The 27,144-nt window shown below is 38.1% G+C and overlaps 1 protein-coding gene across 1 annotated transcript in view; it reads left to right on the top strand.

Moving 5' to 3' along the window:
• The first annotated feature begins 14,643 nt into the window (after window positions 1–14,643).
• castor2 (cytosolic arginine sensor for mTORC1 subunit 2) overlaps window positions 14,644–27,144 on the top strand; it is a 79,113-nt gene continuing 66,612 nt past the window's right edge. Inside the window, exon 1 of the mRNA XM_039756902.1 lies at window positions 14,644–15,034. Coding sequence (XP_039612836.1) covers window positions 14,922–15,034 — 113 coding nt within the window. The 5' untranslated portion in view covers window positions 14,644–14,921. The remainder of the gene's footprint in view (window positions 15,035–27,144) is intronic.

Here is a 27,144-nt window from a genome sequence, read left to right as displayed (position 1 = left end):
CCATTATTCCTAACACATTTCCCCGCAGTAAATGGAACCTTGTGATCAATCCAATAGAACAAACAGTGAAGACACATTAAGGTATTGACTCAAGCAGCTACTTTGTGGCAGTGCTTATTCAGCACCTTTGTATGAATAGAAAAGGGCACTGGGGCAGGTCATGACTACTCTAATGACAAAAGCTTTCAGACCAGGCTGTTCTCTGTCCAAAAACACTGATGTCAATGTAACTGAGAGATCATTTTCTGTGTTTCAGCTGTACAGTATATGTGGGGGGAAAAAAATTCACAGTACTGACATGGAGTCTGGAGTTTATAGTCTGTCATTTGTAGTGACACAGTGGTAATTCTTTATCAGCCTTTTAATAATCATATGCTAACCTGATTTTCATGCATGCTTCAATTTTATGGATATGTGTTTTTCACATGAGGTCACTTGTATCTAAGTATCCATTTTAATTTCACTTTTCTAGTGGTGAGTTGCAGTAAAACCAGCGCATATCCCAGTAACGACTGATATATGGTAGGAACCAATCCAGAATAAAATACTAGCCCATTACAAAATGCACTTGCACCTACACTTGGTTACAAAATCCATTTTACGTAGGCAAATTAGGCAAACTAGCTTCAGCCATGATTTAAATATGAGTCCAGGCACACTAAGGAAGTAAATGGACCTGCTGTACCCTTTGCGGTCCACCAGTTTCTTCTTTAAGCCTGGAGTTTGTTTTTTTAACAGTGTAATTCAACAGGAAAGTCATTCACTACCACAAACACAGTACTGTAATTATTCACACCTGAGGATACAGGCATAGTGATAGATGTGCCATTTCTGTAGTTGTATGTGTAGTACACTGTTTGGCTATAAGAACATACAACATACTGGTTTACACTTACTATCATTTTATGGGCCTGCTTCTAGTAATATCTAAGTTGTAATGGTGGACGCAAGCATACATCTGAGAAGCATGGACTGAAGAAGAGGCAGTAGCAGATGATTCTTCAATCTCAATGTCAGTGATATGACCTTTAAAAAATATACAAATTGCATCTAAATTAATATAAAAAGTTAATGTCTTTTTTTCAAATTTTGATACCATAGTTGTTTCTGGCTGTTTATTACAAAACATCATTATGTAAGCCAAATATTCATGTGAATAAAGAAACATGTGGCTTGTAGTTATATGCCCATAGACACTAAAGTGAAAACTGAAGATTTGTTTTTCTAAACCAATATAATCAAGATGGACAAAGCAAATCTAGTAACTTCTATGCTTATCTTTTCTCTGTGTTCCACTCACAACATTTTAAGGGAATTTTATATGTAATAGGGTATGCTGTATAACATTAGATAATGTTAACTAGCTACTATTCTAATCCTCATTTAGTGCTACTGTTACTAATCCAAGAATCTACTATAAAAATGTTTATGATGACATCATGACATACCTTTATCTTTTTTTCTTAAATGTGCCAGATGCCTCTGACCTTTTCATAATTAATTATGATGATGTTCACTGTTCAATAGATGTTTTTCAGTTATGATAATGGATGCATCTCCTTTGACAATGATTGATCCCCCTCCCGTGTCAATCTAAGGGCATGTTCAGGTAACGACACAGCCAACTCAATGTACTGCAAATGTGGTTTTCAGTATTTACTTTATTTAAGTTAATGATTTTTTGTTTAACTGTAAATCAGGCAAAATGGCAGGCTTTGCACTGCATATCACTTACCGGGGTATTATTCCATCTGCTTGTGTGTATTTAAAGACACTGGGTGCATGAGTGCATTTTGTTCTAAGTAATTTCACTAATGTGTACAGTACAGTGACATTGTTTGAGAAAAGTACTTCATGGCATTAGTGGGTGGAGGAGTGCAGAACAGTGAAACAGAGGCTGCAAACTTGAGTGCCATTTGGATGCACTAGATGTATTAGAGAGACAGGAGCATGTTATGTGATAATGGGGTTGTTCATATGTCCCCAATTGTTTACCACCATAGACCTTGACCTGTACATTTAGGTTATATCCTTAAAAAAGAAAGATCTACAATATTAGAATAATCTTAGATGGTAGAATGAAATCTCTAACAACCCATAAAATTATATTTTGTTATCAACAGTATTTTACTTCTAAATAAATAATTGGATTGAATCAAAATCCTGCAGCCAATATGATCCTCTAGGAATAAACTTGAGCACAGTTTACTTTGCTGATATGTAACATAAACCCTAAATCCTTTGGAAGATGCTTTCTTTAGTACAAGGTATAACACTTTGCCTCATTTTCACATTAAACAAAATTTTCCAAATTTCCGCAGATCCCCAAGGGAATCCAGTTGCCTGTGCAGAAAAGTGGCATAATCTTACTCTCATGAACCTATGCTATGTGTTGATTAGTACATTATTTAAGTTTTAAGTAATCGTATATAATCGATTAGATTAGACAAACTTTATTAATCCCAAGGGAAAATTTAGATAGAATAGAAGTAATTCTATTTTATAATTATTAGTAGTCTCATTGACAGTCTCACAGTCATTAAGCAGAATATAAATTAAAAAACAGCCTGTATACTTTGAAAAAAAGGTTTGAGGCTTGCTTTTTCAAAAAGAGAGGTAGGGAAACTACTAAAGCCCCTGGCTCCATTGAACAAGACTTTATTATATAATATACTTTATTAAATTAAGGAAAAGTAAAAAAAAAATCAAGAATTCAAAATGTCAAAATCACAACACAATTCAAAATAAAACAAAATATTCAAAACAAGAATTAATAAGTAAATACAAAGCTAAATGCTAAAGAAACCAAAACAAAAATCCAAACATAACCAAAGCACATTTATAAAGTGATAAGCTACAAAAAAAAATGCCAAAAGTCACGAAATGAAGTAATAATGAAATATGGTCAAAATACTAATGAAATTACACAAAAATAATGAGGAAGTGGAAAAGATGAGCAAAACAAAGAGCAGAAGTAACCAACTTCTCAGCAACTGGACTGAGGCCTACAGGGACCTTAAAATAATAGTAGCCCCCTGAAGACCTATAGCATACTGTGCCCAGGTTAAACAAAGAAAGGAAAAAAGACATTTACAACACCAAGAAAAGAAGATCACAAAATGATAGACAAAAACTAAAACACTTGATAAAAAACAATAATATAAATAAAAGAGGTAATTAAATGTAGTTTCATAAACAAAATCATATGCAAAAACAGAACAGAACATTAAAACACACATCAAGAAAAGGGCAATGGCACATCCATGCCAGAAAAGGTTTCAAAATAATGTATGTAGTTTCTTTCAATAAGATCCCATTGGATGCACGTATTAGTCTTCAATACACTGACGGCCTGAAGCTCTTGATATTTTAAAATCTGTAAACTCTGTTTTTACTTTTGCCTAAAGAATTTCATATATTTTCTTCTTTTATAAAGATTTGGTTATGATAATTATTTAGTTAATTTGCTATTGCTGTTCATTTTTTATTATTTTTCCCTTTGCTTCACTCATGGATTACTTACATTTTCATCAACTGCTCTCTTTCTGGGGTAGTTCTAAAAAAATATTTGCTGTTTGTCTTTGCTTCAATTACGGTTGTTTTTTAATTTTTCTTTAACTGTTTTGTTGTTTTTTATCTCTTACTGGCCACAGTTTCCAGTATTCCTCTTTTTTTGGTTTTGTGATATTTTGGTTTTATTTCTTCAGCAATGTCTTTATTCATGCACTTTGTCCACTTCTTAAGTCTTTTCATTTTATTTAATTTTGAAATATATATATGTTTAGGGCCTATATCAGATTACCTTTAAAGTGGCACCTTTTACTTATATTTACATGGTTTTAATTTTCCTGTCTAGTGTTTTCTCATCCCTAAAGAAAATCAGCCTTCTACAAATTATAGTTTTTAATGTACAATTGTATGTTGTTGAATCAATTTCACATCTAATCATTTTGTGATCAATATTGCTCAAAAGATCAAGAACCTCCATTCCTCTTAATTTGCCTTTATAATTTAACAAGAAGAGATCTGGTTCAGAAAAGAATAATTTGTTACGAGCATCATTTCAGTTTTCTCTTCTATATTTTTTAAACTAGGTTTGAACTTGATGCGTGGAAAGTTCAACTCCTCCGTCATAACATTTCTTTAGCTTAAAGAAGATATTGTGGTCCCATATGAAAGAATTTGGGTGTGTGAATGGCCTGTGATGGACTGGTATCCCATTCAGGCTTGAGGTGTGCATCTGACGCTTCTGGGAGGTCCTCATTACCTTAAGCTGGATGATGGATGGATCAATGGATGGACAAATTTTCAGATTTTAAAATAACACACTGCCAGAATATTTTTAGTTGTATTCATTACTGTTTCTTAATCACTTAATCAGAAATACAATAATTCAAATTTAAATAACCACACACAGCTTATCAGACATCTACAGTTATTGGTCTCTAGAATATCAAGCAAAATCTGTGTGTCAGTATGTACAACACATATATTTTTTGCAGATGAATGCAATAAAAATTGAACAAGAAGGTTTAAAAAAATGTAACCTAAAATAGTGTTCTAGTAGCCAACAGATAACTGGAGAGAAAATGTGTTTATCACTCGTACTTGTGTTTACCAGTAGATTATATCATATAATTGTGTTTCACAATTACTTACTACTGGCAACATGCAAAAATGAATAACATTTCTAAAATATGCTTAAAATAATATCAGCAATGCCTCGCAGTTAGGAGACCCGGGTTCGCTTCCCGGGTCCTCTCTGCGTGGAGTTTGCATGTTCTCCCCGTGTCTGTGTGGGTTTCCTCCAGGTGCTCTGGTTTCCTCCCATAGTCCAAAGACATGCAGGTTAGGTGCATTGGCGATTCTAAATTGTCCCTAATGTGTGCATGTATGTGTGTGTGCCGTGCCTGGGGTTTGTTTCCTGCCTTGCGCCCTGTGTTGGCTGGGATTGGCTCCACCGGATCCCCGTGACCCTGTAGTTAGGATATAACGGGTTGGACAATGGAAGGATGGATAATATCAGCAAAAGGACTGACCAATTTAGGTAGACAACTTTGTTCAAAGTAGATAAACGTGTACTATTGGAACATTGGTGTGTACAATTTAGAGGGGAGTTAATAAAGGCAGTTTGTTACTGGCCTGTGTGAATTTCCCCTTGGGATTAAGAAAGTATCTGTCTAGCTATCTAGCTATCTATCTATCTAATTGTACCAAGAAAAGCAACGTTCCTGGAGTTTTCATACATTCAGGCATCACATGGTGTATGAACAGCCATTTAGCCAGTTGTAATAAGATTTGGTAAAATTGGCCAGCAGAAGCTGGCTTTACTTTTGAGGAGCAAAACAGAAGTTACAGTAATTCAGATGACTCTGGAGTGTAGCATTTGAACCAAAGGAAACATATCAGAGTCCACATTTTGTGCCTTATCACAAAAAACTTATGGCTGCCGGTGATCCAGTCATCCTATAATTTTTTAGACACCAACAAGATGAAGTCATTGCAGTACAGTATGGAGCACAAACTTTGCAAAGTTAAGAACACAAAAACGATTTTGACAAGAGCAAGCTTACTAATGCAGCATAACTTGTTTTTTTATTGACCTAATGTTTTCAGAATAATTTTTAGTACATATATGAAGGTCTTTTATAGGCTGATTTTATGTTCATTACTTCATAACATGCTCCACATATCTAGAATTGTCTATACAAAAAGTATTTTCTAACATTTATGCAAAATTGACCTTTAATCATCTTCCATTTATTTCCCTGTCAGGAGAGAAGTTGTCCTTGGCATGATGTGGGATGTGGTGTAGTCAGATGTGGGTGGAGACAGATGTCAGACTTACTATAGAAGGTCTCACAAGTTTGTTGTATAGCTTATAGGTAGCCTTTCTTGAGTTATATTTGAGCTTGAGTGCTAAATATTAAAAATCCTATTTGTCTTTGTATTTATTGATTTCTTTCATTCTGTTGGCCTTTTTAATCACTTCTACACACTGATTGGTTATCTTTTTAAAGTCTGTGTTCTAGCTACAGGGATGCCCCTCTCACATCCGTGTAAACTTATTGAATATTTTTACTCCCCTGCTTTGAGTATTGTGCCTGGCTGTTGTCTGTGTGCTGTTTACACATTCTTCCCATGTCTTTTTAAGGTTTTTCCTACATCCCTAAAGATGTACAAGTTAGGTTAATTGTGTAATTCCAAATCGGCCATTTGAGAGTGAATCTTGATTTGTGCTTGTGTGAGCAGAGTTTGGGGTGGACTGCTGCCTTGTCCAGGTCTTTCTCCTGCATTGTGTCTGGTGCTACTGGGATAGGCTGCACCCCTTACAAATTTGAGAATGTTATGTTTATTTAGTCACTATGTGTTAGATTGTACACTTGCTAACATTACACTTCATTTGCCACATATCTGCCCATATACACATTTTTAAAATTCCTTCTCAGTGGTTATTTTTGGCATGAAAATTCTGGTTGGTTCACACAGAGCTGAGAGGGCGATGCTATGAGAGGAGACAAGACTTTGGCATTTTAAGAGGCCATGCATAGTTTGTGTGTGTGACTGACAGAGAAGGAAAGTTTATTAAACACATAAAGAGCAGAACTTACAAGACCTGTTCCTCTCCTTAACTCTATTGGCATGACCTGCAGCAATCTCTGTATGGGGTCCTGGCTTAGATTGGTTCAGCCCATGGAGTTGAGGAAAGTGAGCACAGATGGTATTGTCTCTGACCCCAAGTGAGCAGTATGAGGTGGAGCTGGTGGCATGAATGTGTTTGCAGGATGACAGTGTGTGCCATCAGTCCTAAATTAGTATCTACTTTCTTAAATAGCTCTCAGGTGGATGTTTTTTTCTTCAATATTTCAATATGAAAATGTCTTCTTTTTTGTTACTGTACTATTTGTTTATCATCAATAAAAATTTTATTACAAAAAAAATACGTTTGCAGGGGTTGCTGCAGCAAAAAGATCATTCATGTGTTATGGACGAAGCTGTGGACGATCAGTCATATTGGGGAGCAAGGAAGGTACATGATGTTCCACAATGTATGAGATTACCAACAGACAAATAATGATATTTAAAAAAAATCACATAAATGGAAGGTCTATCAACATATGCACAGTGCAAGATTTCTCAGCATTGAATATTCAATACTGAAAGCAGAAATACTAAAGAATATGAATAAATTTCCAATTTTTATTCAATGGACCAAGCACTAAATCATGTTGTACATTAGTAATCAGTGTCATTAATAGTTTTTGTACCGTCTTTTCAATGCATCACAAAAAAACAACTAATGTGTCACTTAAAAGGGGCTCTAGACTTTACACCCCATTGCAGAACTGACAACTTAAGCTGCACATACACACACATAAGCAAGAATATGCAGGGAACATGCTGTAGTGCCAGGCACAAAGAAAACATCACATACAACAAACAAATATTTTTCTGGTCAAGAAATTGCATTGAGCATATCATGAAAATTGGAAAAAATGGGCATGATAGCTAACTTGAATTTGCAACATTCTGTATATTATTTAGGTGAGTTTACAGTTCATTTAATTTTTGCACAACAGTGTGATCTACTGGGAGGTGGCAGGTGGTGCTCCACTTGCCCTAAATGCTGAGGCACTGCTGACCCTTGTGCAGTGATGTGCTGACTAATCCACAAAACCTAATAGTATCCACAAATGTAAAAAATGTGCTGATTAGGTTTTGTTAAACTTTTTTGTATTTAAAAAAAGCATCTCATCTAATCCAAACAGAAGGCTTGTGTGACATAGTGCAGTGTTTCCCCTCTTTTAGCCAATTCTATACCCCTTTTCACGTTATTCTTGAATCCCTGTCTTTTGTATCTTTGCATGGGTACTGAACTTTATCATTTTGAAAGTCAAAGTGGGTTAATAGATCTTGGCCTGATAATTTTTAGTTCCCCGACAAGACAAAAATTGCTTAACGGCCCCATTTTGCCAATAATACAGACTGATGTTTTCATGGAACACATTGTTTTGCTTAATATGAGTAAAACAACATTTGAGTACATCAGAATATCGGAACGCACCTGCTGATCAAGCGTATCCCTTTATAGCAACAAAGTTTTCCACAAGGCCATAAGAGTACTATGATGGTTCTGTGAATGTGATAGTGAATTCAGCCTAATGGTGTGGTTCCCCCAGTCACAAGGTTAAGAACACCATCCATTTTCTAAACATGTTAATCAAAGTTTAACATCAAGGGAAACCCAAGTCTACTTCAGCAGAAATTGGACTGTGCACTAGTGCATTGCAGGGCACAATCAGACTCAGTCATATATGGTCCACATCCCATTACCAGAAGAGATCCTACTCTGCTGGGATTTTGAGCAAGGCCATTAACATGAAAATTACTCCAGGGGCGCTATGCAATGGATGAATCTGTGCTCTGACCCCCAAAAAACATGCAAAAAGACAGTTTCCCCTTCTGGTATAGCAAAGTATATCAAATCAAATATGGACTAGTTATGGTCACAGCTCAATCTAACTTGCACACCTGTCAGATAAAAGGTCTATGAAAATATGGTAGAAGGTGCACACTCCACAGATAGTGGAGGGCTGGGTTGTGAACCTACAGTAGAGCTTTTGGGCTATGTAGCACTAGTGGCTCTACCATCCAGATCCACAGCTAAGTTGCATCAAATAAAGAACATGTTGGAGTTTGCATATTCCAGAATTTCTTACCTTTTGACAAATTGTCAAATTCATGCTCTAACAAATTCAGACTGATCTGAAGGTCAAAGGAGGATAAGCTCACTATTAGGGGCTGTAGCTGTTAAATGAGTATGCACAATATTTGATGCTTATACTTGATATTGATTAGTAGTTATGAAATTAGTTGAAATAAAAAGCAGTAGATACTACACTGTGCTTTGTGAGGCCGTACCTGGAGGTCCTTCTGTGAATTCAGCTGGCCCTAAGAGGGTGCTGCTTCTGGCCCTCTAAAGGTATTGGAGAGTAACGGGTGCTCTGGAGGATGAGGCATGTTACAATTCGGGGAAAAAAAGAGAAAAAATTGGATGGCTTTTTAGTTTTATTGAGTGTCCCAACCTACTTTCTATTTCCTGTCATGCTCAGTGTATTTGTGCACACACACCTTGTTTATTTTTGGTTTATCATGCACAAAGGAATCTAAACCCCTTTGGATGTCTAGTGAGGGCCTAACCTGTTATTCAGAGGTTTATCATGATTTTCAAGGGGAACTGGTGGCATAACAATAAATAATTATACTCTGCAGGCATTGTGCTGTATTTTCAAGTCTGTGATGTCCATTATGTTCAAGGATTGCATCAGTGCTGCAGTGATCTTGGTAAAAGAGAACACCAGGACTCCTTGGGCTTGGTGAGATTTATTTGTACAAAGGGTCATAACATAGATTACAAATTTCGAAACCTTGAAGAAATCAAAATTTTACTCCACTAGAGAAAAGCTACTTGTTTTTATATATTCTGCTGCAATCCCAATTATCTACCAGTCGACAAACTGTGAAGCATTGTGCGATCCTATTTGGGCCTGCTTTTTCTAAGATGAAAGTTGGATCTTCATTTTGACGTTCTGTTTATGGTGCGAGCACCCTGGTGAAGGCTGATCAGAGAGACAGCTGCTAAAAAAAGGAAACCTTAACAGAGCAGCTCTCCCACACTCCCTCTGCCGTCTGTCATACTTCAAGTATAGAACAAATTCCATTCTGATCTTATCAGGAACCAGTCTGTGGGTAGACAAAAGCCAGCCTGTTGTTTTATTACTCTGGCGGGGGCTGTGCAGTTGTAACCCCAGCAACTGAATGTAAATTATTAAACTGTTATTAAATTGATACAAAGCTGCCTGAGGATAGCAAGCAGTCGAGGTGAGGCCATCTGCATCCTACATGGGCTTGTCAGCAGACGTGCCAGGATCACATGTCCACTAAGCAGTATTCTGCTTGTATTGCACATTTGCTTATGAGAAAGTAGCAAGTTACATTCATCTGGTAGCAGACATGTCAGGTTGAGGGATAGGGTCCTGCAGCTCAGACCAGAGGTCACAGTCACAGAGCTTGGCCGTGCTTTCAGGCCATCATAAAACAATGAAAAAGTGCATACATTAAGAAAAGAGAAGCAAGCAATAATCAAGTATACTAGTTTCCACAGTTGGTTCAGTTATGAGAATGAAAAGGAACATGAACCACCCAGATGCCACCTAGGAAAACGTGCCCCTCAAAACCCTCTACACAAACAAGAAGGAAGCTTGTCAGAGAAGCCACACAGCATTCAACAATCGCTTAGAGGGGGCTGCAGAGTGCAATAGCTGAGACTATTGAGGAAAGGTGTACAAACAATATCTAGAGCTGTGCTTAATATTTATATTGTCGCACATGACTGCTTGGAAAGCATTTTAAAAGAACCAACCAAACTGTCAGAGGCAAAAATCGCTAACCACCTCTTCTCTCTTCCCCGCAGAGCAGTGGAAGAGTCCCGGAACGGCCCGTGTCTTCACTGCCAGGATAACCACAGTAGTCCTATTTCTTCCACCCCAGGAGCTATTTAAAGAGCAAAAGCACTGCGATTCAGACCATGCTTGCTTAGCATACGTAACTCCATAATGGAGAAGCTTGTTTCCAGACGAAAAGCACGCTGGACGCAATCTTAGTTTTTCATTTCATTTCATTGCATTGAATTACTAGGGGTACCTGGCAGATCCCCAGCCCATTATCATTTTCTCATTTATTAACAGAAATATAACATGTTCACTTAGCAGAAGCCTTTATCCAAAGTGACTTACAAAAGAGGCCTGTATTGGAGGGTGACACAAAAGAAGTCATTACTCAGAAAACAACCTGAAAAAGCATGTCTAGAGTTTGCCATAAAACATGAGAATGACAAAGCTGCAAGGTGAAAAAAGGTTTTGTGGTCAGATAACACCAATACAGAGCTTTTTGGACAAAATTCAAAGAGATGTATATAGCACAAATAACACCATCCACGGCTCAAAACACTGCATATCCACAGTGAAGTCTGGTAGTGGTAGTATAATGTCGGGGGACTTCTTTTTAACAACAGGGACTTTACATTTGGTTAACACAGAGGGATCAGTGGGTCCTACAAAATAAAAGCAAATATTTTTTTTAGCTGGACAATAATCTCAAATACAAGACCAAAGCATGTCCTAGAATGGCTTAATCCAAGATCTATTGTAAATCTACCTGAGAAATATATGGAACAAATGCAATCCACAAGTATCATCTGACTAACCAGAAAAAAGGAGCAAATCTGCCTGGAAGAACAAATTACAATCACTCCTCCTGAACAGTGTGTAAATTTTATAGATTAGTTATTCAGTAAATTTAGAGATTTGATCAAGTGTATGAATACTTTTACGGGCCTTATTGTGTCTTAAATGTCATACTTACAGGGCAGCAATGCACCTCATTCCCTGATAACTGATATGAACGCAGAGCCAATGATTAGAATCTAGTGTCGGTATTCCCTGCCATTTCAAAAAGTCTCACGCTTGCCTATATTAACTTACTCATGCATTTCAATTTCTTTTAATCCAATTTACCACACATACAAGGGTTTGGTTTTGAAAAGCAGCATTTAGTGAACATAATATTTAAAACATTATTGGATGTCACACACTTACGGTCAGATTTGCATGGTTTTATTTCTTTTGTTCAAGTTAGAAAAAAAAAGTTATTCTTGCTTCAAAAGAACTAAACAAGAGGGTTGCATGGGCAGGCATTTGAGCCATTCAAATATTCTGGCAAATGAAGGCTTCCCACTGTTAAGAATGTAGGAACTCTTTTGACAGCATTGGAGCCTAGAGAGCAATGAACTGGTACAATATTAAGTGAAGATAAACAAAATACCTGAGCCTGTTATTCTGTGAAAACAGAAGCCAGATAGCCACAATAACAAAGTCTTGGGGATCTGGCATTCAATATTCAAGTCCTGCACCCAGTTGCTGCCTTTGCATGTATGCATGTTATCCTCGCAGCTGCAATAGGTTTTTTACCTGGTGCTCTGGCTTTCCTCACATATTCTAAAAATGAGCATGTCAGTTTAAACTGGAAGTTCTAGATTGGCTTTTTGTGGGTGTGTGTCAATGGATCTTATGATGGACTGATATACTTTGGGGGTTGTTTCCAGCATTGTGCTTGATGATACCACAGCAGGCTCTGATCCCAGTGTGACCCTATTATTATATTAACCAGGTTTGCAAATGTTATAATTTTTATACAAAGTAAAGCAACTAACAGAGCAAAGAAAGGCTAAAACTCACTATGTAAACTTAAAAAAAAATACCTATGTGGCCTTAACTCTCTAATCAAACAGAGCATACTTATTTGGTAGGGAACAGATAGTCTGCTCACTTTTTAAGCTTTTCTCATACCCACCTTTCAAAAATTTCCACTTTAAAACAAATGCTCTGCAAAATATATCCTTCCTTCCAGCTCCAACTCCATTTCTTATGTTCTGATTAAATTGTCTATAACGTGTGATTTTATTCAAAATCAAATTTTGCTTAATTTCACCAATATAAACTATCTTTCTGTATTTTGGTTTTGTTTTTCAGAAAACTCTAGTTATTTTATCTGTCATTTTCAAAAATTCTTACTCTGGGTTGCATAAAACGTAATTAATCCCAGTGGCACTTGGTTCCAAGCAGGAGCGAGTTTTGTATGAGGTGCTGGTCCATCATAGGGCACACAAGGACAATACAAAGTTTGTACCGTAATGGAAAAGATTGTCCAGAAAATAGACAATTTGGCACAGAGGCCAACTTTTAGTGTTATTGTTGTTTCACACCCCCAGATAGTTGATTTTTGCTCAGTGTCCATGCGTGTGAAGTTTGCAGTTGTCTCTGGAAGTTCAGGTTTCCTGTGATACTCTAGAGATGTGATTGCTTGGTAAATTGGCCTGGTGGAATGTGAGGGTGCCAATGAGTGCAACCTGTGATGGGCTAACACCATGTCCTGGACTGGTTCCTAATTTGGATGCAGTGTTGTTGGTGGGATGGGCTCCAGCTCAGAATTTAGTACTAGAACAAGAAGATAATGTGAATGGATGGACAGAATGAATTGCCAGTAATTATCTATTTGAAAAACTTCATTTTTAATCTTCGTGTTTAATTGCGTAGTCTTGCAAATTCTTCCTATTATCTGTATAAAGCGCTAGTTTACATCAGTTTAGAGAACAATCAGTCATTCACCCATTCCTTGAAAATAGTGTCCAAGTGTAGGATTCTGAAACATTAATCTGACAAAATCGGTTGTAAGGCAGGAAGCAAGGGGTGCAAGCCTATTACATAGCACACTAACTACTGTTTGAAGTGGAAAAAAGAGTAATTGCTTCAAATAATGCACAGAAGACACCCAGGATGTTTTTGTAACTGAAACCTTAAAAAAAACTTTGATTGTGTAGGTTATGGTGAAAGTACAGTACTGGACAAGCATAAAAAGAATAATCTGATTCATATTAGATGCATTATCTCAGGAAGTAAAGTTAAGTTTTTTTTGTGCACTTTGATCTGTCTATGCTATTACAGGAGACCATGTTCTCCTTGTCATCATTTAACAGCTTAAGTCCTTGGCATCTAGGTGGGCCAAGCGAATTCGGTGACTTTCATATGAGGCATCCCACTTTACCGTTATAAACTAGTAGTCAATTGTAATTTTTCTTTTTTAAATTAAGCTGCTCGTTTGTTCAGCAATCCATATGATCGTTTTGCTTAAACACCATATTGTCTCAGTGACTTTTGGAATTTTCTGCAACCATACCATGACGAACGGAGACAGGATGTGATAAAACGCTGCCATTGAAAGAACGATTAAAGCACCCCGACATATTAAATTGTCCAGTCTCAGCGTCTCAGACTTCCATGTTATCAAAGTCTGCCAATCTGTGAATGAATGTGGTAGGCCTACTTTAAGGTTAATTTTCTTCATACCTACAGTATTCGCCATGGATTGGACAAACAAGAATAAAGAGTTTCTAATCTTAAAACTACAAGATGCATGACCAGCACTCTGCTTGCAATCAAAGGTCAGAAAGTAAAGGAAGAGTCTGAGAAGTGAAGAAACGCTTAGATTAAAACTTATAACAGTAGCGGTTCAGCCTTTCCGAGCGTTCCCTCCCACCCACTTCACTTCACATAGACTCAAACTAACCTACCACCCAATTCAGTAGACAATAACGGTTACTTTTTCCAAAAGCTTGTTTTTATCTGAAAGTCTTTTAACAGCATTGATTTGTTTCGCAATCACAAACTCTGTCAAACACGGAGTTAAAATAACAGTTTATAACTTTTCAAAAACTGTTCTATAAAAAGAGGCTTACATGATGACATGATTGTGACCGAGTTTAATTCAGACTACAAACGTTGAACTGTATTATAACGTTGCCAGAGAAGCAGTGTCTAATTTTAACGCATGTTGTAAACATTTTACTTTTTATTATTTTGAAACACAGCTCTCAAGTACAATGTTGCCGTACTCTACTATCAGCAGAGCCTACCGGACCCTGTGTTTTTGTCGTACTGCTGTGAAATTCATTTAATCTTTCTGAGCTTGCTGCACTACACGTCCCAGTACGCTTTGCGGCGATCGAGCGATCCCGCCCCCTCCCGCGTTGATGGGCAGGCAGCTTGTTTGTGATGCCCAAGCAGCTGCTGGACGGACTGAGGAGTCGAGTACCCGGTGCTCGATTCGGTGGACACTCTTTGAGACTCAGTCCGGCACTTTTTCTTTCGCTTTCTTAACAAGCTCTACGTTTTCTTTTCTAACGGCTTCTTTCTTTGCTTCCCTTTCGCCTTCACCGTGAACTTAAGGACCGAGCCGCCGGGTTTTGCGCTTCTCTCGCAAAGCCCATGCAGCTCACGCGAGGCCCCCAATGAGAGGCGCAGACGATGGAGCTGCACATATTGGAGCACAGTCTGAAAGTGGCAAGCATAGCCAAGGAGGGGATCCAGCTGTTCACTCATGGACTCATCAAACTAGCTTTTCTTCGCTCCAGAACAGGGTGAGTGCGCGTGCCCGAATAGCAAAGAAGGGGAGGGGGGGCATTCAGCACCGCGTAAACAACTTCCGCGCGCCTTCCTTCATTTACATTAAAAAAAAAACAAGTGGGGGCGTGCGCGCGTTCGTTTGTTACGTGTGCGCGCAGGAGTTGAGTTGTACCCCCAATCCTGACACCAACCTCATATTACAGCCCCCCGTGTTTTTTTGCCAGCCTGCCTTTTTTCACGTCGCGCAAAAGTGCAGAGTCAGCTAGTTATGTGCGGTTTTGTTTAAATAGACTGAATGGGGTGTTGGTCTCAGAACGTAGAACCCAGTAGTTACACTCAGGGGAACTTTTCGGTTGGGAAATTGGCCTGAACACCACCCTGATGCATTAATTTTCTCCAGGTTAATAGAGGATTATATTGTGAGCTTTTCTTTGGAACTTTAACCAAGACCTTTCCAAAAGTGTCACCAATAGCCCACAAATGGACAATTGAAAAACCTTGTTATGTTCTTTCATCTCCTGCGCAGACCTTGGTACAGATGGCTGAGTTATGGTACTGTTTCCGAGGCTTCCACCATGTTGCTAGACTGACTCATCTGATGTACAAAGTTGAAGACTGGGGTAGTTTAACAAATTTTACAGTCTCACATCTGAACAGCATTCATTTTGGTGTTGTGTCTTTATTTCTGTCTGTACATTATAATATGGTATTGAAAAGATGAGCTAAATTTCAACCCCTACAATATTCTGTATATTAAGGAGGCAAATGGAAAGTTGTTAGTACCATATGTATTAATTTAGGCTTTAAAAGATTTTACTCAAAGGTCACAATGAGATGAAAATTTGCCTGACATAACTCTACAGTCATGTTCGGTCTCAAAGTAGGAATTCCTTTGCTGACCCACTCTAAAATGTTACCCTGACCACTTTTGATGTGCTGATTTACAGCAGAAATTGTACACGAGGCACATGCCAGATTTCAGGTTTTGGGCAGATGCTGACCACATATTAAGCTTAAAGCGGAGGTTTGTGATAAACAAGTACTTGCTGTCCTTAGTTTTTTTTAGTTTTTTGTATATAGCATATGGATTTAAATAGATTCTTCAGGTGGGCAACAAAACCTTCTTTGATCCAAGCAAGGTGTTAAACAGTGTTATTTAGGCAAGCTAGAACACCTCCAGCTTAGACATTCTTCAGTTAAAGTGAGTATCCTCACCCAAAGATATACACTATCTTAGAATTCTCTGAATTTTACTTCTACACTGTAGTAGTTGTGTACTCCCTACACATTTATTAAAGCATTTTAGAGGTAGAAACACATGAGGGACTGAGAGAAGCAGAACCCTTGAACTTTAGAAAACAAAAAAAGGTAGGTATCTTTTCTTCCTTAATAGTTTACACATTTTATTATGTTTGACATGTCTTAAGTAATTTGTGTTGCTTTGTGGACAGTATTTTTACTGCTCATTATATTCAGTACAGTATATATGCGCATTTTAATTTAACTTCTGAGTATGTGTCATAGGATAGATAGGTCTCTCATTTGGGAAGGTTCATGCTTTCTTACTGGTCTCTTATTGACGCTGAGCTACAATAACAACAAAGTTTACTTATATTGCACATTTCCATTCAAACAGTGTAGCTCAAAGTGCCTTATTAGACATAAAAGAAGAAATTACAAAAAATAGGTAGATAAAAAAGTACATATTATAATGTGTGTGTGTGTGTATATATATATATATATATATATATATATATATAAATGAAGAATGCAAGACTCCTTAAGTATAGCTTAAAAATAACAATTAGCTAAACATAGGTTTTTATATCTCAAATGGTTATAAAGATAAACAGAAGAGTCTAATGCCATGGTCAGATGGCTGGGGAGGAGACAAAAACAAAAATTCCAGCTGATGGGATGCTGGAGAAAATTAACATCTAAGGATTGTTTTGTGTTGCATTGTCTTAGAAGGTTAAATGCACTGAGTCTTGTCAATTGTTGGGACATTTAAAGATGCTGCAGATTACTTTCACCAGGTGTCAGTGGTTCAGGACACCACTGCAGAAAATGGGAAGGGATAACGGAAAGGTAGTAACTAGTGCTGACATAAATCTGTTTAGTATGCTATATTGCAGTAAATATTAAAATCAGTTACAACCAGCAGAAAAAAAGGAATAACAAATAGAAAATGTACTGTCATTAACGGTGGATATTGTCAAAAAATGTCAATACCAGCACATACGTCCTCCTTGGAACAGGCTTTAATGGAAGAGTTGGATGTTTGTGTGGCTGAGATCACAGCACTGATTAAAATGTTTTATTATGGCAGACTTGCAGTTGTTATGGCAAACTTGCAGGGGAGAGGGAGAGCCAAACCGAAATACTGAAATGACTGGATTATCATAGCAGGGTTTTGGCTAACGTCCAATTACAATGATGCATGGAAGATTGGAGCACTGCCATAGACAGGGCCACCTAGGGAGATGGACCCCATTTTTAAAAGATTGGAAAAGATGGTGTGTTTCCAGATACAAAGGGCTCATTACTCCCTCCAGTATCAGTCCATTTGGGGCAGTGTTAATTCTGTCTTGTCAGTGGACAATGCTGATGTGCATAATTTCTTTCCTTATATGTAGGGAGTGATTGTTCTGTTTGTATACTTAAGTTGAGTCCATTCAGTGTCTGTATGTGTCTAGTCTTGTCTCCAGCTCTTCATTTTTATAGACTAAATTTTAAGGCTTAGCTAAGGCTTGGAGAATATTTAGTGTAGTAATGTAAGGATGGAATTGCTGCTTCCTGTGGATGATATTGTTCGCTTGGCTTCATCAGACTGTGATCCCCAGCATACACTGGAACAGATCACAAATCAGTGTGATGTAGTAGGAATGTGAATTAGTACCTCAGAGACATCACTTGGAAATGAGTGTCTTTTCTCTTTTGATAAGGGGTGAGCAGCAACTTCAAGGAGTTAAAATACCATGAGGTGTTGTTCAGGGTAGAGGTGATCTGGAAGATAACCAATGAATTGGTGCAGTGGCAGCATTTTTGCTCACTTTGTATTAGCCTGTGTTGGCGAATCAGGAGCTAAGTTCATGGACAAAGCTTTTGATTTCTGTTAAGTCGGTATCCTTGTCCTTTGATCACAACCTCAGGGTAGTGAACTACTGAGTATAAGCATACAAAGATGAGCTCAGAATTCAAAATGTTAATAATTTGTATGAAGAGGAGCTAGTAAAAGTAGTTTGCAGTTGTATTTAGGATAGACTGGGCACCACTCACAGGGAGTATACTATACACAGCTGAAACAGGGAGGGCTCGGTTGCAGATCCTCAGCAGGCTGCAGATATTATGTTTCACGGTTGCCACGGGAGCATTTGGAAAAAGTAGCTATAGATAGGTTTGCTTGGTCTGTCCAGTTCAGCATGTTGCTTCTTCGACCCTTGCTTAAACTTGCACTACCTGCTACTGTTATTCTGGTAACAGCAAATGAAGAGAAGTTGAAGAAATGGATTCAATAAAAAGGAGGAAATGATGGATTTTAAGTTAAACAAGATGATAAGAAATGATATACATGTCTTTTGGTTGTTCACATTTGCCTTATTGTTTTTAATGTTGCTGCTAACAAATGTATATATAAATGATTTAACCCTAACTGCCTGCTTTTGTTAGCATTTACACTGAACTAACATAATTTTGAGAAGACACAAGAGATTGCTCACTAGGATCAGTACTTCTAACCAAATTTGTTTGAGCATATCGACCTTTTGTCTTGGCCTGTGTGAACATTAACCTGCATACTAATGTAGCATAGTAGACAAGTGCCTCTATTTGGTTGTTGTAGGCACTACTGAATCTGAGACAGCTTTCTACCACTGCGACCAAAAACATGTCAGGTTCACATAGGGTCTGCATCCTTAATGAATTTGGACAGCTATGCTGAGAGGCTTAGGAATGTTTTTGAGGCAGGCTTTGGCTGTATGGGTCACAAGATCCACTTTTAGCTTTTCCTTTGATCTGAAGTTGCTCTCCAAGAAGTGGAGAGCACTGAAGACGTAATTAAATAAAGAATAAATGGGGGTTATACAGTGGTGTGAAAAACTATTTGCCCCCGTCCTGATTTCTTATTCTTTTGCATGTTTGTCACACAAAATGTTTCTGATCATCAAACACATTTAACCATTAGTCAAATATAACACAAGTAAACACAAAATGCAGTTTTTAAATGATGGTTTTATTATTTAGGGAGAAAAAAAATCCAAACCTACATGGCCCTGTGTGAAAAAGTAATTGCCCCCTTGTTAAAAAATAACCTAACTGTGGTGTATCACACCTGAGTTCAATTTCCGTAGCCACCCCCAGGCCTGATTAATGCCACACCTGTTTCAATCAAGAAATCACTTAAATAGGATCTGCCTGACACAGAGAAGTAGACCAAAAGCACCTCAAAAGCTAGACATCATGCCAAGATCCAAAGAAATTCAGGAATAAATGAGAACAGAAGTAATTGAGATCTATCAGTCTGGTAAAGGTTATAAAGCCATTTCTAAAGCTTTGGGACTCCAGCGAACCACAGTGAGAGGCATTATCCACAAATGGCAAAAACATGGAACAGTGGTGAACCTTCCCAGGAGTGGCCGGTCGACCAAAATTACCCCAAGAACGCAGAGACGACTCATCCGAGAGGTCACAAAAGACCCCAGGACAACGTCTAAAGAACTGCAGGCCTCACTTGCCTCAATTAAGGTCAGTGTTCACGACTCCACCATAAGAAAGAAACTGGGCAAAAACGACCTGCATGGCAGATTTCCAAGACGCAAACCACTGTTGAGCAAAAAGAACATTAGAGCTTGTCTCAATTTTGCTAAGAAACATCTCAATGATTGCCAAGACTTTTGGGAAAATACCTTGTGGACTGATGAGACAAAAGTTGAACTTTTGGAAGGCAAATGTCCCGTTACATCTGGCGTAAAAGGAACACAGCATTTCAGAAAAAGAACATCATACAAACAGTAAAATGTGGTGGTAGTGTGATGGTCTGGGGTTGTTTTGCTGCTTCAGGACCTGGAAGGCTTGCTGTGATAGATGGAACCATGAATTCTACTGTCTACCAAAAAATCCTGAAGGAGAATGTCCGGCCATCTGTTCGTCAACTCAAGCTGAAGCGATCTTGGGTGCTACAACAGGACAATGACCCAAAACACACCAGCAAATCCACCTCTGAATGGCTGAATAAAAACAAAATGAAGACTTTGGAGTGGCCTAGTCAAAGTCCTGACCTGAATCCAATTGAGATGCTATGGCATGACCTTAAAAAGGCGGTTCATGCTAGAAAACCCTCAAATAAAGCTGAATTACAACAATTCTGCAAAGATTAGTGGGCCAAAATTCCTTCAGAGCGCTGTAAAAGACTCATTGCAAGTTCTCGCAAACGCTTGATTGCTGTTATTGCTGCTAAGGGTGGCCCAACCAGTTATTAGGTTAAGGGGGCAATTACTTTTTCACACAGGGCCATGTAGGTTTGGATTTTTTTTTTTCTTCCTAAATAATAAAAACCATCATTTAAAAACTGCACTTTGTATTTACTTGTGTTATATTTGACTAATGGTTAAATGTGTTTGATGATCAGAAACATTTTGTGTGACAGACATGCAAAAGAATAAGAAATCAGGAAGGGGCAAATAGTTTTTCACACCACTGCATATGGAAAAAATACTAATTTTTCTACACTGTTGATATTGTAATCTGTTTTGGTGTTTTTTTCACCAAATGTAGTTTTGTGCATTGTTGGCTTTTTGGCACATATTGAAGAAAAGTGTGTTTTGTTTTATTATTTATAAAAGCTGTATCATTTGCCGGTTTATAGTTTTAGCATTCTTGTTTGCCCAACTGTCTGTATATTTTCTTCAAACATTTGAAGACAGTAATTCATTAAAAACTACACATTTAACGTTGCTTTCAATTATATACTTGTGTGTTACAAAATAAGTTGTGATGGGAAAAATTCTAACTTAAATTTGATTCATGTGTTTTTTAAGACAGTTGTATGTTTTAGTCCAAATGTATTTTTTTGGGTTGCCTGCAGGTGCTTTGGTTTTTTCTCACAGTCTAAAGTAGAGATGTTGATTACCTTGACACACTGCTACAGCTTATATAGACTTACTTTAAGACATGTTGTTAATCTACATATGTAAGAGTTGTATGTAAACTGCATGCATGAAAGCTGTTCGTAACCATTCTGAGCAGATGCATGATGAAGTATGCTGTAAGCTACAGTGTATAATACTGTGCTGAAATACAAAAGTGTCATATATGTAATGACTGGACACATGTCAAACAACCATGCTTCTTATAAGGCTGGATTCCAGTATGCTTCTGTATTGGGAGCACTAGCTAGGTAAATTTGTGATGACTGGTAGTCATACGAAATCATTTGACAGGGCTTTTGTTAGCTTATTGATTTTCTCAAAACATTCTGGATTCACTGTCATTAGCCAAAAACTGATTAGCAACAGTCGGTAAGCTGACACTCATAGTTACATTTTTTTGATTGCACTGATAACCAAGAATTGTTGCAGGAACACATTTTAGTACACCGATGAAGACTCACAAGTAAAATTAGTAGTAGTACCTAAAAAACATTTTACAGCATTTTACACCTAGATAGACATAAAGATATAACTGGTAGCCTTGCCATAACCTGACAGCTGCTGTGTAAACACAGGGATTCCATGCACAGTGATTGTGTATGTTCATGACAACTCTTGAATTATTGTTTTTGCTAATTTACCCACTGCTGTGAATGGGCCTCAATAGCATGCTTTCCTCAAATATTTATCTTAACTGAGGTGAGAGGATGCCAGAGCTTACCTAGAACATATGTACTATCAGAGTGGTTGTTCTAGGCTGCTAGTCTGCCACTTGTCAGTCACATGCATATGCTGCCATCTGGGCACATCAGTACTCTCCTACACTTGAAACAATTTAAAAAAAAAACTAACAGCTTGTTACATGTTTTCGGTTAATGTAACAGGATATTCTTGTTTAAAAATTTAATGCATAAATAGTCCATTCTGGGAAATGCTGTTTCCCTTATCTGTGTTATGTAGGTGTGTCTTTTTAATCACAGAAGGGCTTGAGTTTTTATTAAGAAGCACATTTACAATGTATATCAAAGCTAGAATTATTTTCATTATGAGTCCTACATTGTCCTTTTAAAGTAAGCAAACATTTGTGCACAAGTGTGCCATCAAATACTTAAATTCTTATCCAAAAATACTTTTTTGGATTCAGCATTGGTTCATAAGCCTAATACTGATTTGATAAACCCCACCTCCTGACAATAACTGTGACAGTGGGGCTCTCAAAACATTCCAGAACAGAAAGAACAAGAGTATCAGAATGTTGAAGAAAGGGGCACTTCAATAAATTCGTACACAATTTGTGAAGATATTCACAGTTATTCTTATTCTTTCGGCTATGCCTGTTAGGGATTACCACAGTGGATCATCTTTTTCCATATCTTCCTGTCCTCTACATCTAGCTCTGTTATCCCCATCATCTGAACGTCCTCCTTCACCATATCAATAAGCCTTCTCTTAGGCCTTCCTCTTTTCCTCTTACCTGACAGCTCTATCCTTAGCATCCTTTTCCCAATATACCCAGCATTTCTTCTCTGTACATGTCCAAACCAACGCAATCTCACCTCTCTGACTTTGTCTCCAAACTGCTTAAAGTGAGCTGACCCTCTAATGTACTCATCCCTAATCCTATCCATCGTTGTCACGCCTAAAGCAAATCTTAGCATCTTTGTCACCTCCAGCTCTGTCTCTTGTTTTTTAGTCGGTGCCACCATCTTCAATCCATATAACATAGCTGATCTCACTACCATCCTGTAGACCTTCCCTTTCACTCTTGCTGATACCCGTTCCTGTCACATTACTCCTGACACTTTTCTCCACCTATTCCACTCTGCCTTTTACTGTTGATCCCAAGTATTTAAACTCATCCACCTTTGCCATCTTTACTCCCTGCATTATCACCATTACATTGACCTCCCTCTCATTCACACACATGTATTCTGTCTTGTTCCTACTGACTTTCATTCCTCCCCTCTCTAGAGCGTATACTTCACCTCTCCAGGGTCTCCTCAACCTGCTACCTACTCTTGCTACAGATCACAATCTCATCAGCAAACATTATGGTCCACGGGGACTCCTGTCTAATCTTGTCTGTTAACCTGTCCATCACAATTGCAAATAAGAAAGGGCTCAGAGCCGATCTGTGATGTGATCCCACCTCCACATTAAATGCATCTGTTACTTCTACCGCAGATCTCACCACTGTCGCACTTCCCTTGTATATATACTGTACAGCTCTTACATACTTCTCTGCTACTCCTGAGTTCTTCATACAATACCACAACTTCTCTTGAGGCACCCTGTCATATACTTTCTCCAGGTCCACAAAGACGCAATGCAACTCCTTCTGGCCTTCTCTATATTTCTCCATCAACACCCTCAGAGCAAACATTGAATCGGTGTTGCTCTTTCCTGGCATGAAACCATACTACTGCTCACTAATCATCACCTCCCTTCTTAACCTAGCTTCCACTACTCTTTACCATAACTCCATGCTGTGGCTCATTAATTTTATCCCCCCAAAGTTACTACAGCTCTGAACATCCCCCTTATTCTTAAAAATCGTTACAAGTACACTTTTTCTTCACTCCTTAGGCATCCTCTCACTTTCAAGATTCCATTAAACAATCTGGTTAAAAACTCAACTGCCATCTGTCCTAAACACCCTCATGCTTCCACCGGTATGCACTCTGGACCAACTGCCTTTCCATCTGCATCGTCTACATCGCTGTCCTTTCTTCCTCCTTGCTAATTCGTACACACTTCCTGAGTCACTATCACCGCATCATCTAACCTTCTCTCTCTCTGTCTTCTTCTCTTCATTCATCAGTACTCTTGACATCTGCTCAACACACCCTTCTCACTTATGAGTATGTTTCCGTCTTTATCTTTTATCACTATTACCTGCTGCACATCTTTCCCAGCTCTGTCCCTCTGTCTAGGTCCTTTTCTCCCACCTTAGTGTCCAACCTCTCATATAACTCATAATGCGCCTTTTCTTTAGCCTTCGCCACCTCTCTCTTCACCTTAAGCCTTATCTCCTTGTACTCTTGTCTGCTTTCTGCATCTCTCTGACTGTTCCACTTCTTCTTTGTCAGCCTCTTCCCCTGTATACTCTCCTGTACTTCCCCATTCTACCACCAGGTTCTGAGTTCCTCTGAGTAGATGTCACGCCAAGCACCCTTCTTGCTGTCACTCTTACTACTTCTTCTGTAGTTGCCCAGCTGTCTGGCAACTGTTCACTGCCACCCAGTGCCTGTCTTACCTCCTCTCTGAACTCAACCTTGCATTCTTCCTTCCTTCAACTTCCACCATTTGATCCTTGGCTCTGCCCTCACTCTCTTCCTCTTTTTGATCTCCTCATCCTCCTTCGATCCATCATCCTGTGCTGCCTAACTACACTTTTCCCTGGCATCACTTTGCTGTCGTCTGTCTCCTTCAGATTGACCCTACTGCATAGGATATAATCTTCCTGTGTACATAACCCTATGTTCCTCCCTCTGTATTCACCACAGCCATGTCCATCCTTTTCACAAAATCCACTATCATCTGACCTTCTTCATTCCTCTCCTTGACATCATACCTACCCATCACCTCCTAATTTCCTCTGTTCCCTTCACCATCATGTCCATTTAAATCCACTCCAATCACCGCTCTCTTGGGTACACTGTCCATCACTTCATCCAAAACACACCAGAAATCTTCTTTCTCACCCATCACATGCCCAGCTTGCAGGGCATTTGCACTAACAACATTCATCATCACACCTTCAGTTTCCAGCTTCATAATCATCACTCTGTTTGACACTCTTTTCACCTGCAAAACACTCTTGACATACTGTTCCTTCAGAATAACCCCTATCCCATTTCTCCTCCCATCCACACCATGATAGAACAATTTGAATCCATCTCCAATCCACCTGGCCTTACTACCCCTCCATTTAGTCTCTTCCATGTACAATATATTAACCTTCCTTCTTTCCATCACATCAGCTAACTCTCTCCCCTTCCAGTCATACTGCCAACTTTCTAAGTTCCTACCCTCAGTTCCACTCTCTTTACCTTTCTCCTGTCCTTCTGCCACTGGACACATCTCCACCACCCCCCCTCTTTTTCTCGTTCTTCGGCCAACAGTAGCCCAAAATGTTGGCTAACTGTACTGGTGGCAGCCGTTGTTAATCCAGGCCTTGACCGATCCGGTATGGAAATCTGTATTGTTGTCGGTATTTTAATCTGGCAAAATTTGACACCAGATGCCCTTCCTGATGTAACCCTCCCCATTTATCCCGTCTTGGGACTGGAACAAAGAAACACACTGGATTGTGCATCCCCTGTGGCTGGGTTCCTGAAGATCTTCACAGTAATCCTGTGATATGTCTAGTTGCATCAAGTAGTAAGTTGCAAATCTCTGCCTTAAACATACTGAATTACTTGATGCACAATTTGATCACGCATTATATGTGTTTGGAAAGAATATGTTTTCTATTCTTGAATAGTTGTTTAATTTCTGATGAGTGCCTTTTTCTGAGCAGGTGAATACATGTTTAAGGCTTTATGTATTGGCCAGTTACGTTGTTGAATTTAGATTTTTAGGGAGCTGATTAGCAAGGGGGTTAGGATCTCGTTGCCCAATCTGCGCTAGTAATAATGCAATTTAAATCGTGATGAAGTAGGTAATACCAGTTGTTCAGGCTTCTTTTTCACCGTTGACTCAGTAAATATGTTTTTGTTGTGATAAAGATAATAAGTATCTTATGACAGAAGTACTGTTTGACATAGAAAATATGTTTTTTGTCTGTTATGAGAAAGTTTTTAGTTATATACATTACAGCTTCTGTTTTCCTTTTGGATGAATGTATCTCATTAACACATGCCATGATAAGCATAAACTTAGTTAATCATAAATGCATAAGTGAAGCTGAAATGGAGAGAGAATTAGAATAGCTATCAGGAATGTATCATTTTGTGTTAAAGTATTGTTGATCTGTTAAAGCAGAAACTGCATTTGCACTAGCATCAAACACTGGAAAAAAAAAAAGTTCTTTTTTTAGTTACAGTTTATTCTTTATCATGTAATGGTTTTAGTGTTAATCTGATCAGTAGGTTACAGATATTCTTGTACTGCTTCATTTCTGTTTTTACTCTTGCCTTTCGTTTCCCTAAATTGCACAGAAAGTCCTAATTTTTTTTTAAATAATGCAGTGTTGTTGGGCTTTTAAAACTTTTTTTAAGACTGTAATGTAAGACATATGCATGTCTCACAGTTTATAGGGTTATTATATGTAGTCAGAAGTACTATTATACGATTGTACACACTTTCATTTTAGCTATTGGGATCTTTTAAGTTCTCCGGTACATTTTTTGTTTTGACAACAATTGTGAAGTAAATAAAAAGATTTAAGTTAACCCCTTTTTAACATTTGTAAAGTTTTTCCCCTTAATTTGTCTTTTCCATTTTAAATATAGGAAGGTAGTATGACATAGTGATTAGGGTATTTAACCTTAAACCATGAGGTTGCTAGTTCAGTCTCATCCTTTATCTCAGCGATGTGACCTTGAGCAACTCACTCAAACTGCCTTTGAACCATTTCTGACCAGAAAATATATATATAAACAATTGTAATATGTTCTGATTTAGTAACTTGAGTAAAGTTGGAGTTTTGATTTTATTTCTCCAGCCTCATCTTGGTATTATTGTATGTATAAAGAGTGGAGTTTGGAAGAGTATGTTTTTTGTTTTCACTGTTCATTTTTTTATTTTTAAAGACGTTACAGTTGTCCAGCACATTAGCCTCTGGTTTTCCTAAGAAAGAGCTAGATAATGTTGCTGTGAAAGGTGACTCTTGTCCTTTTGTATTTAGCCTGTTGACACTGATATGGATCCCATATTAGTCCAATAATATCTATCTATCTGTCCATACATCCATCCATCCATCCTTAAAATTTACTGTAAGTGGGAAATTACCACCTTCTTGACCTGTCATGGTG

This window comes from Polypterus senegalus, chromosome 6 (assembly GCF_016835505.1).
Source record: "Polypterus senegalus isolate Bchr_013 chromosome 6, ASM1683550v1, whole genome shotgun sequence".
In the NCBI taxonomy this organism is placed as follows: domain Eukaryota; kingdom Metazoa; phylum Chordata; class Cladistia; order Polypteriformes; family Polypteridae; genus Polypterus; species Polypterus senegalus.
The sequence above is the reverse complement of the archived record's forward strand: the minus strand, read 5'-3'. Positions and strand labels throughout refer to the sequence as shown.